Source organism: Hypomesus nipponensis, chromosome 16 (genome assembly GCF_054491055.1).
Source record: "Hypomesus nipponensis isolate SF chromosome 16, ASM5449105v1, whole genome shotgun sequence".
Lineage (NCBI taxonomy): Eukaryota > Metazoa > Chordata > Actinopteri > Osmeriformes > Osmeridae > Hypomesus > Hypomesus nipponensis.
In genome coordinates, this window is record NC_140376.1 from 8,949,082 (window position 1) to 8,961,287 (window position 12,206).

The 12,206-nt window shown below is 39.1% G+C and overlaps 2 protein-coding genes across 2 annotated transcripts; both read right to left on the reverse strand.

Moving 5' to 3' along the window:
• Positions 1-2,110: 2,110 nt before the first annotated feature.
• LOC146254719 (5-hydroxytryptamine receptor 3A-like) lies at positions 2,111-6,034 on the reverse strand. The gene is made up of 9 exons (XM_084675463.1): positions 6,013-6,034; positions 5,100-5,269; positions 4,791-4,835; positions 4,483-4,589; positions 4,072-4,241; positions 3,606-3,775; positions 3,127-3,337; positions 2,749-2,934; positions 2,111-2,469 (listed from the first exon to the last, which is right to left on the reverse strand). The coding sequence occupies exons 1-9, from the start codon at positions 6,032-6,034 to the stop codon at positions 2,192-2,194; spliced, it is 1,359 nt and encodes a 452-aa protein (XP_084531589.1). The 3' UTR covers positions 2,111-2,191.
• An 811-nt stretch (positions 6,035-6,845) lies between these two features.
• LOC146254720 (receptor-transporting protein 3-like) lies at positions 6,846-9,243 on the reverse strand. Its single transcript, XM_084676029.1, has 2 exons — positions 8,951-9,243; positions 6,846-8,649 (listed from the first exon to the last, which is right to left on the reverse strand). The coding sequence occupies exons 1-2, from the start codon at positions 9,097-9,099 to the stop codon at positions 8,289-8,291; spliced, it is 510 nt and encodes a 169-aa protein (XP_084532155.1). The 5' UTR covers positions 9,100-9,243; the 3' UTR covers positions 6,846-8,288.
• Between the last annotated feature and the right edge of the window lie 2,963 nt (positions 9,244-12,206).

Here is a 12,206-nt window from a genome sequence, read left to right on the forward strand (position 1 = left end):
GAAAACTCCCATTTTCTTCGGCCTGCCCTGGCCTTGAAGGCCAGCTCCAAGGCCAAGCTCCATCTTCCTCGTTGAGTTCCATCACCTTTTCCTGAAAAATATCGATCCAATCTTGGGAAGACATCGTTTGCTAGCTTTTTAGAAACAACCAAGTCTCTGAGAAGTTCTAGGTATACCAACTTCGTATTTAAAAAATGTAATTTAGATTCCCACCCTTCGTGTTTCACTACGCACCATGGACTACCCTTCTGCCTGAGTCGCCAGTGATATTATAGCCTACGTAGGATGACGTGGGGAAAACAAAACTTATCATTAAGTTTCAATTCAACTGAAACAGTTGATTGGTTGTCAGCCACAAGAGGGCACTTGGACTTCCACAGATAAAGTATTTTTCTTTCAGTGTTATGAGTTATAGGTAAAAAGGGACTCTACTGTTGAAAGCCGTTTGAAAGGTACTTTGGTGTAGAAGTTATGCCGATACTGAATAATACATTTCTTTGATTATTCACTGTTATTTGGAGCATAATTTTGTTCTCACTGTAGCCTATACGTTGACATTGCAACAGTAACGGATGATTGGTTGCCAGCCACAAGATGGCGCTCTATCAATTATGTCGTGATAAAACTTGCACTTACACCGAAAGAGCTGTGAAACTGTTCGAACTAGTTTGAAGCTTCTTATTAGGTAGGCTATAACTTAGATTGATACTTGAGGATGAACATTTTGGGCAAGTCTTTATTCACTAAAAGTGCAATAATATAGCCTACTTATTGTATTCCTTTGCTACAGATTCAAATTGTTCTATTATTGCCTCGTATCAGATTATTTTTTCAAACAACTTTATGAACACTCTAAACCAAAACATTTCACTTCGTGCACATTGATCTGCCTTAAATGATTGATTTTGACTTGAAACTGAACAAATATTGTATATAGACCTGACCGTAATCAGTGCCATAATTCATGTTTTGTCCCGTCTATTCTTTACAAAATATGCAGAAGCTAAAATAAACATACGTGAACCAGCACATTTGCTTTTTGCTACAACACAAACACAAAATGTTTTGCAGAGAAAATGAGATAAAACAAAAGGTTTTACCTGCTGAGAGGTAAGGATGAAACCCCATGATCGCTCCATCCTGTCTTTGACTCACTCTGACCACAGTATGCAACAGTGGAAACATCCAAATACTGTACACACATCCATCGACTCACACACAGTATTCACACTTAAAAGCACAGACACACACACAAACAGACACACACACACACACACACACACACAAACAAACAGACAAACACATTGTAAAAGTCATACAAACTATCTTTATGTCCTTTTTGCAGTTCAAAAAGTTCAACTAATTCAACATCCTGTGACTGAGTTACCATCAAATCAAAGCTTACTCTAATTACACATCTTGTAACTAAAGAATACCAGATGCTCTCACCTTGTTTTTCAACACCTACGGTAATCACCCAGCCAGTTTCTTTTTGAAAACTTATACCCATGGAAGTTACCTGTTTTTTCTTTCTCTTTTTGTTTAATCTGTATACTGTTGACTCTGTCAATTCAAAGTATGCCACTGAATTAAATTGATTGTTAGATGACACATTTTTATATTATGCCAGGTAATGGTTCCATACCATATCTTGTCTATCCTCCACATACATCTACAATGCATGCATCCCTAGATTTAAAACTCACTATTACATTCTTGCGCGGACATGCAACAGGGACTGGTGAACTCATGATTTCAATCAAACCCAAACCTTCTGCAATGTATTACAATAATAATGTTTTATTTTATTTTTTTCTTATACAAGGCACATATTAGAAAATACAACTATGTTACTGTCAATAGACAAGGCACATTTGCAACAAAGTGACATTGCACAAAGAATAATGTGTAATTTTGGCTAATTATACCACATGAATAATAATGAACATGAATGTTGTGGCTAATAAGCATGACATGCCAACCACACAAATATCATGGCATAAAAAATTAAAATAACTAAACAAACTAAACAATGACCAGTTCACCTTACACTTATGAGTCAAAGTCAATGCATTTAGTAAAACATGTATAAATAGTTTAATTAGTGCTCTACTTCCAGAATTCAATAGCATTCACTAGTAGCATTAGTTCAGTGGTGTAGTCATAGCAGTAATACATTGCTAGTAGTGTTCTATTTCTTGTAGGATGTGACCCAGATGCAGATGATGGTGATGAAGCTGACACAGATAAAGGCAATGTAGAGGCCAAAGAGCAGCCTGTCAATGATGAAGCCCACCTGAATCCACTCATCAGAACCATGGTCTCCCTTCAGGTGCTGGTCCACCTGGAGGCGGATGGCCTGCAGGTCTCCGCCCAGTCTCCTCAGCTCATCCAGGGTCGGCTGCTCTTGGACTGAACCCATCTCTCCTGGAGCCTTCACCTGAGTGTTGGACAGGTTGTCCAGGGATGCTGAAGGGTTAAGGAGAGAGGGATGGAGACAGAGAGGTAGAGAGCAAGCGGGCGAGAGAGATAGAGAAAGAGAGAACGAGATTCATCCATTTGAGTTCTACACCTGTAGTATTTGTCATTCTCAAGCTTCTCCGTCATGCTTTTGTGCCATGGCATATTTTGATGCATACACAGTTACAGTAACAGTCCCAGACAGTTAGTCTCACTGATTAAGCATCTGTCACCTGAATCATTCTTACGCCTCTCAGCTCTACTTCATACCTTGCATAGCTGGGGAACACATAACCATGTCCTCTGTGCTGGCCTTCTGTGGCAGACAGACCAGCCAGCCCATGATTTTCAAGACCACCACTTGGACCCAGTAAGGCACCGGTGATTTTTTACCAGAGCACAGGAGGTTGGTGATAATGACCGTCTCCAGAAGGCTGGCCACCATCAGAGCCAGGCAGATAGAGAAGAACACATCTGGGGGCAAAGGGAGGCAAAAGCCGCGTGAACTGTCTTTTTCGCTTATGGATCTACTCATCGTTCAGCTTTTTGGCAATGTCAGCCTGTTCACACACATCGAATATACAAACGTTTTTAAAATGGACTTGAGATACCTCAGTTGGGATACAGCATTATTTAGCAGATGTGCAACAGCAGCCAGATACTGACTTATAAGCGGGATGGTGTTGCCCGTGACGGGCAGCAGGTCGTTCATGATGAGCAGGAAGACGGTGTAGCCCAGGATGAGGGTCATCTTGAAGGAGGAGCGGTCGACGCTCTGGGGGGGGAGCAGGAAGCTGAATAGGTCGACGGTGATGAGGAAGCTGCTGGGGATGAGGAGGTTCACCACGTACAGAGTGGCTCTGCGCCTCACCACGATCTGGATAGAGAGACACACAGTAACAACACTAGTTGAGGGCTATGGGGTGCTTTGACAATAGGATGAAAAAGATGACTTTGAAAACCCAAACCAAGCCTTTATCTGGTATGAAACCAAAGACAGCAGAGTCCTGAAGGGGCTGTCGTTTTAAAATAGATGTTTCATGTTTTTATGAAACATCATCGTTCAATGGGACTATAAGGAAGAAACTGGAAGTAAGATTTTTTCAGCTGACGGTTTTTCAGCATGGTACACTTGCTATACATACATAGAAAGTAAGCTCATCAATAGGGTCCTGGGAGTGGTTGAAGGCTAGCCGTAGCCCCTTTTGAGCCTTGATGTCTAGTAACTCCCACTCGCCCATGGTGGTCATCACCTCCAGGGAGTGATGTAGGATTTCCTCCACAGGCACATGGAGATTCACCTTTATGTCCGCCACTACACCAGTGATACCACATATGTAAATGACAAACTGTACAATAACAACAAACTCAGAGAAAGGTTGTGGTTCCGTTAGTAATCGATTCCACGGTCAGTAACTATAAACATGTGTCAAATATAATCGTGAAGTCAAATATATCCATATTTGAAGCCACTACTGCATCTACCATCCACTAAGTCTGGCATCATGTTGATTGTCAATCATGAGATTGAGTCAATGGAACTATTGGCATGGTATTGAGCTCTGCTTTTCCATGACCCTTTCCATAGTGGGGCTGTGTATGAGGTCTCACCATGGTGAATGTATGAGCTGAAAGTTAAAGAGCAATTTTGGATGTCGAAAGGGAAGGTGTAGATGTTCAGGCTACAGGAGCTGACCACTCGAACGGGCTGGGCATCTCGAACTTTTCCCATGTTAAACAAGTAAACATATGGAACAGATGGAGCGGAGTTCTCGTTCATACTGCGAGGGAAGGAAGACAGTAGCAGCTTATTATCTTATTAAGCTTATCTAGCTGTTGTAAAGTTGGTTCTACAGTACATCAAAAGCCGTCGTTACATTATTAGTTGCAACTGTACAGTGTGGTAAAGTGATTTTGGTTTCACAAATTCAAAGTCAAAATTATAATGAGGGATGTCCAGTATCTCATTAGTCAAAACCACTGCTATGCACAATACTGAAGACTCTTAAACTGGCAACTTACAATTCGTTGATCACTATATCTGGCACCCAGACATTTTTTCGTGGTAAAGCAATCTTGTTAGTTCCACACTTCACTGGATCCCATCTAAAAAACTGATTTTCCCACAGCTGAAACAAGTTAAATGTACAAAAGTTAAGGATCTTCTCAAGCTTTTGGGATATGTGTCACAAATGACTCTGCTTGGGGAACCTCCTAAAATTACAATATCTTTATGTAAATGTGGATTTCAAAGAAACAGAGACCTTGTATAGTTGCATGGAGCTATACAGTAGACATACTGGATACCAAGAGAAAATATTTGTACTCACAAAGTTAAGCCAAATGTAAGTTGTCAATACTTGTGCCTTTTCATCCTAAATAAAGTGCAAAAAGAACAAAAGTACAAAAAAGTTTCATTTACATACCAACCAAAGCAAATTTTACGTTTGAAAAGGCTGGTATAGGAAGCATAAAGATTCCTCATAACAACTTCTATAACCACTAATAACAACCTCCTCATTTTTCAAACATCAACACATGTATCCAGTGCATAACTATATGGTTGTATTACAACAATGTATTACACTACATCTGTCTGTGAATACAGTCAAAACACGACAGTTGAAATGGACCCTCACCACTCCCAGGATACCGTAGAGAGTGAACCAGATGCTGACGTTGGTGGGCGTAAACTGGTGGATGACAGGACGAATGGAGCTGAGTTTCAGGACTGGTGTCAACGCCTCCAGCAGAGCCAGATTGGAGGGCTCCGAGCAGTTCAGCACCGGTTCAAAGCTCAGACATTGGGCTGGGGAGCACCCAGGAACAAGGTTGGACTTTGTCAGGGTTCCCACGGTGGGTGGTGGGTAATGCTAATGGCTGTCAGGACCTCAGGACAGAACAACTCCCGAGCCCAACCTAAGTACAAACATGTTATAACCTGTCCTGTAACTATACTGATTCAGGATAGGCTCAGACTTTAATCACTGATCCATAAAGATAAGAATTTAATTTCATTTTTAAGCGATTTATGGGAATTAAATTTAAAACAGTAAGTTTTAGTAAGTCTGATAATACTCTAATGGTTTTCATATTTTACATGTATTTACAGTTATACCGAATGCAAACCCCTTTATAATGTAAACATTTAGTAAAAATACAACATTGCCTCTTTATAAAAACTCTGTACTCACTTGTTAAAATGCTGATTAACAGATATAACCATTGTGACTGAAACACACAAGTGAAAAATGACTTCTTCCAGAATCAGTATGGAGTTTAATAGCCAAGTAAGTATACACAAGTGTCTTCTTTTTCTATGCCACTGTCTCCGTTTTACACACATGAAATCACATGACAGAGACACAACAAATGGTTCACCATAAAGACATGAGTATGGCTTCATACACCTATTTACAAACAATGACAGTCACAGAAGTCGCCACACTTACCTTTGATTCAGAAATGTTCTTGACTGCCATCAGACTGTTAGACAAGTTGTAAACAGTTTATATTTGAAAGCCCAGCTGGCCAATTCATGCACAAAGATACCCTTCGACTGGTTTCCTGTCATACACTTCCATACACATAGTTTGGGCTTAGTGGGAAGAGGTATTTATAGAAGTACAAACTCTGGGATTTGCTCTGTCAAAAATGTCGTGGTCAGTGGTTGAGGTGAACTGGTGGACAGTGACTTTACCTAGAGGTGGTTGAATGCAAATATTGCATCAAGCAGTGCATGCAGTGATGGATAATGCTTGTTTACATTGCTCGAGGTTATATACAATTTTATTTTATATTTTTCTTAAAGTCTTACTTATGTCTGCACTGTTAAGGAAGTATAGGAATAAAACTATCAATAACCATAACTGCTGTTAATACTATACATGCTATAACAAAATGATACTTACATTGTATTTTTTTGTTTTTGTAAATATTGTTCTATGGACTATTATTTAGGAGGTGTCTATGGGCCCAATTTACTTTTGATAGCCTTTGAAACATAACAATATTTACCACTGCCTAAGGGTGACAAACAACTACACCATAAGATACATAACTTTACATACTTTACATACCTGCATGTATATGAAAATGCAAACATGTCTTCTTTTTTAAAGATATTATCAAAAGAGACAAGTTCAGATGCTTCCATGAGTTAATCTTCTATGACACCAATCAGGACCATTGTATGGCAGAGATGGTGCAACCACATCATGTCATTTCTAATCCTTTGGCCAAACCGAGTGTATGGGATGGAGCTGAATCAGACTTGTCATCAAATGTCATTTATCATTTACTTGAGTTAAACTTAGCCAAACTTTAGTTTTATTACTGACATAATTTGAGAAGTGTTACTTAATGAATTGATACTTACATGAATTTCTGACATAAAATCATAAGTAGGCATACTTTATTATGTAAATATTGTTCATGTTGTCAGGTGATATCGTTTCCAGGTGAGATATTTAGATAGATAATTCCACATACAAATGAGTTTACAAAGCAACACTCTCTTATTTGTATGCATTTACATGGTGTGTGATAAAGCAGGAGTTATGTCATCCTGGAGAATCTACTGTTGAGAAGAAATCAAATGAGCTGAGCTGGTTCAGGCATGGCACTCGAGCAGCACGCGTCATCCGCTCATTACCACACCTGTGTTAGCTAGCACACACCCATTGGCCCATGTCCGATAAGACGGCATTAAAAGGCTGCATGGATACGCACACACTCAGCCCCGGTTGCTGTATGATCAGTGCTGCTGCCGCCCTCCTCCATCCCCCTTTCCCCCTTGGTGTCTGTATGTTCTATCCATCAGGGGGATTATATCTCTATTGCTCCCTGCCTCATATGTCATGTAGGCCTATGTATGGGTCACATCAAGAGGCAGGGAGTGCTTCCCTTGGATCATCCACTCCGTCAAAGTTAAATTATTTCCATGTCATTGTTATCAATAAATTGTCAAATCTAATACTTGAGTGTCTTTACTGAACTAATTTTGCATGCATGGCTACATTTTCATCATGGCTTTATTTATTTTTGTCGGTTGGACCTGAGAGCTAAAAGTCGACTTTTTACAGTCGCTTTACTCAGAGCTACTGTAGTTTTGGGATGAAAATAATATACTAATCATTAATAGCCATACATAATTTTTTATGATGTGGGAGAGCATTTCACAAATGTTAGATTCATTTAATTACTAAAAGTAGTAGCAAACGAATAGCAATCATCCTTGACTAGTGCTTGTCAAATACACAGACCTATTACAGTATTAGGGTCAAATCTGAACCATAGATATATTTTGGGTCATATTTCACCACGAGAAGCAGTCAGTCAACTTCCTGGTTAAATACTTATACATTACATTTACATTTATGCATTTAGCAGACACTTTTATCCAAAGCGACTTCCAAGAAAGAGCTTTACAAAGGTGCATAGGTCACTGATCAGAACAACGAGATAGCCCCAAACATCGGGGGCAGGCAAAACATGAAGCATACATTGTGAAAAACCAAATAAGTGCCAAAGGAAAGAACTATAAGAGCATGCAGTTAAACAAGTTACAATTAAATAACATGAAACTCAAAAAGTGCAATTGTACCTATAGAAAAGCAATCAGCAGTAAAAATATTTCAGTGAGTACTATTTCAATGACCACATATGACCACACATCATCATGCTACTTTACCAGGGTTCTAATATAACACCTTGGATGCACTGATAAAATAAAAACTATAAATTAGTTGCTGAAATTAGTTCCTGAAATTCACTAGTTAGTTAGTCACTTATTTAATACTTCAAAGCATACTGTGTGTCTTTCAGGGTTAAAAATGATTGGCTTGTCCAGGAGCATTCTTAGTACAGATGCCCAAAATGCAGCCTTCACAATGATTAGGCTCATGAGGCGACCGCACTGGGTCTGTCTTGAAAGGCTTGCTGACCTCATCAGTTCTCTCATGGTAGCACTTCAATCTGATCTTCTCAGTCAGCTTCTCCAGCAGAATCTCAAGGTTGTCTGGGGAGAAGGTCGCCTTCTCCATTGGAGCAGCAGTGCATTTCTTACAGTTCTGACAGAGCCGGCGTACTTTCACGACTCCCTTTCTCTGTCGTTTCCACAGCTTCATGTGGAACACAACCATCACACGGCTCGAGGGCCACTTTCTCTTACACTTTGAGCACTGGAACCTTTGTTATGAAAGAGATGAGACAAACAGACAAGTCTCACACAATGACATATTAACTAATAGAAGTAATAATAACCAAAAAGTATGCATAGGTTTTAGACTTTGACAGATGTTCTAACACAGTATGCTGTTGCTACACTGTTACATAATGTATGAAGCTAACTGTATCCACTATATTACTTACGATACACTTTTATTTTATACAACATTTTTAAGTCTGAACCAAATCACTTTTACATCAGTTTATGGTGAGACCAAGCAAGACTGCACATGATTTTGTTAACGTCACAAGATATACTTACCATGCAAATGTCTTTGTGCAGTACTGCTGCCAGCCTGGTTCCGTTCCATTTGGCTTGATGGAGTCATCAAACTCAATCTGCCAGTCATCTTCCTCGTTGAGTTCCATCACCTTTTCCTGAAAAATATCGATCCAATCTTGGGAAGCCATCGTTTGCTAGCTTTTTAGAAATAACCAAGTCTCCGAAAAGTTCTAGGTATACCAACTTAGTATTTAAAAAATGTTATTTAGATTCCCACCCTTCGTGTTTCACTACGCACCATGGAGTACCCTTCTGCCTGAGTCGCCAGTGATATTATAGCCTACGTAGGATGACATGGGGAAAACAAAACTTATCATTAAGTTTCAATTCAATTGAAACTGTTGATTGGTTGTCAGCCACAAGAGGGCACTTGGACTTCCACAGAAAGAGAAAGTATTTTTCTTTCAGTGTTATGAGAGTTATAGGTAAAAAGGGACTGTACTGTTGAAAGCCGTTTGAAAGGTACTTCCGTGTAGAAGTTATGCTGATACTGAATAATACATTTCTTTGATTATTCACTGTTATTTGGAGCATAATTTTTTTCTCACTGTATACGTTTAAATTGCAACAGTAACGGATGATTGATTGCCAGCCACAAGATGGCGCTCTATCAATTATGTCGTGATAAAACTTGCACTTACACCGAAAGAGCTGTGAAACTGTTGAAAGTTGTTGGAAGCTACTTTTAGGTATAACTTACATTGATACTTCAGGATGAACATTTTGGACAACTAACTTTTCAGTAATGGTGCAATAATATACTTATTGTATTCCTTGGCTACAGAGATTCAAATTAACTTTCCATTATTGCCGCGTAACAGTTTCTGGAAAGCCACGCCTGTTACTCCTGTATAGGTTTTCATACCAACTGTAATCCAGCACACCTGATTTATTACCTGATTAGCTGGTTCACCAACTGAGTCATATTGGTTACAACAGAGGTTAGTACGGTGGCCCTGAAGTGCAAATCACCCCCCTAATATGAGTACATCCCCCAAATGAAAACACTCCCCCCGAATACGAGTCAACTCCCCCCAAATCGGATGACTTGTTCACCTTCCCCAATACAAAAACACGCTCCCCCAAATGGAAAACGACATTACATTAACTCTGAACGGAATGGGTAGGTACTACACTTTAGCGCTGATTGGATGCTAGTAGGCTAATAATTGATCGACAGAAGTAAAAAATGCAATAGCCTGACAGAGTTACGTGCACTGGGACATTTATTTGGGTATCGAAGCATGTAGCATATGCCACGTATGCAAAAGCATAAATTGCGTGTTAAACATAGCCAAACAACTAGTCCTAACTCTGTCATTATCATGAACTTGATCGTTTTGGTTGGAAGGAAAGAGGAAACATTAATGTTTACAATTCAGAGTCATGACACTACTCTTTATTTTAATCAGGGTCATTCCTATGAAATAACGTCAGATATGCTGTTAACTTTTCATAATATAAGTAGCCTATGCGCACGCTAAAAACGCAGTTGAAGGCAGGACTTTTCAGAAGAACAAACTATTAGTCCACTACAGAAGAACGAAATGCCACAATGACAGAGTAACGCGGACCAGGATATCCTGATCCTGGTCCACGTTACTCTGTTTCGTGTTAAATGTAAAAAATCTATAGCCAAACAACTGTTTGGCTATCGATTTTTACATTTAACACGAAATACTTTTGCCTAAGTAGCCTACTATTTGCTACATTATTCGATACGCTAACAAATGTTCTGGTGCACGTAACTCTGTCAGGCTATTGCATTTTGTACTTCTGTCGATCAATTTCATTTTTCTTGTTAGTTAGCCTACTGCATCCAATCAGCGCTAAAGTGTAGTACCTACCCATTCCGTTCAGTTAATGTAATGTCGTTTTACATTTGGGAGAGCGTGTTTTTGTATTGGGGGGAGGTGAACAAGTCATCCGATTTGGGGGGAGTTGACTCGTATTCGGGGGGAGTGTTTTCATTTGGGGGATGTACTCATATTAGGGGGGGTGATTTGCACTTCAGGGCCACCGTAGGTTAGATTGAAAATCTACAGCAGGGGTCTCTGTCCAGATCAAGAGGATACAGGTTCAAGTCTCCCCCTACTGTACTTTGCTTTAGATTAAAGTGTCTGCTGAATGAATGTCTTTAACATATGTATCTAAATATGAATCTCTTTTAATATCCAATAGCATTTTATGGACATGACAAGGACATGGACATGACAAGTCCAATATCATGGACATAGATCAGTACAATATCAACTGATAAGACAGAAATGAGACACTCATTCAGAGGGGACTTTTGTATTATCTCTCCACACTGGGTTATTGAATAATGCTGGTGGGAACGTATTATGAACCCATTAGCAAATGTGACAGTATCATCATCTTTTAAATATAAAAGAATATTCCAGAATATTTTCTCATTTGCAATGTAGGTGCAGATGCTGTACCTCATATGTAATCTGTTGTGCTGTATTGCAATGCTGTAAAGTATTACTGAACTACAATCCTGTAATACAATGTTGTGATATAATATTGCAAATACTGTCATTTAATACTGCACTGTAATGCTGTACTGTTACGTTGTAATTGATGGTGTAATGTAGTAATACCACACTGTAATTCTTTAATGAAATGCTGTGATGTAATACTACAATGTACGGGTGTGTTGTGTTGATGTAATGTAATGTACTGTCATGTAATGTTTCACTGCAATTCTGTATTGTGATACCTGATTCACACTACAGCATTATGCACTCTCATTTAATGTGTTCATGTACAATAGCTTTCTTAGGATGTTTTACAGAAACAGACACAAGGTGTATTAATTCAAAATAATGTTAGCATATATCATTCCTATATATTATTAAAAATATATTATGTTTGTGAGAATGCAACATTATTTGGAAAGTATCTTTCAAGGTATCTGGATGCTAATTGGATGACAGCCTCCAAAGCTGACTAATTAAGATGCATTCTTGGACTGCTCTCTATGTTGAATGTACTCTATATTATCATTCCCTTGGGATTTACTGTAGTGGCCGGCTATGGCCAGATGGGGGCGCACTGATTACATGATGTTATGAGATTTGTGGAGAGGACATAAAAGTTGTGCAGTTGCATATGACAGTTGTGTACTTGAGTACACAACTGAGTATAGTTGTGTACTTGAGTACACAACTGAGTATAGAGGAACAATACATTTACTGCTTACGTTCTGTTGCTTAGCTGAGGGTATTGT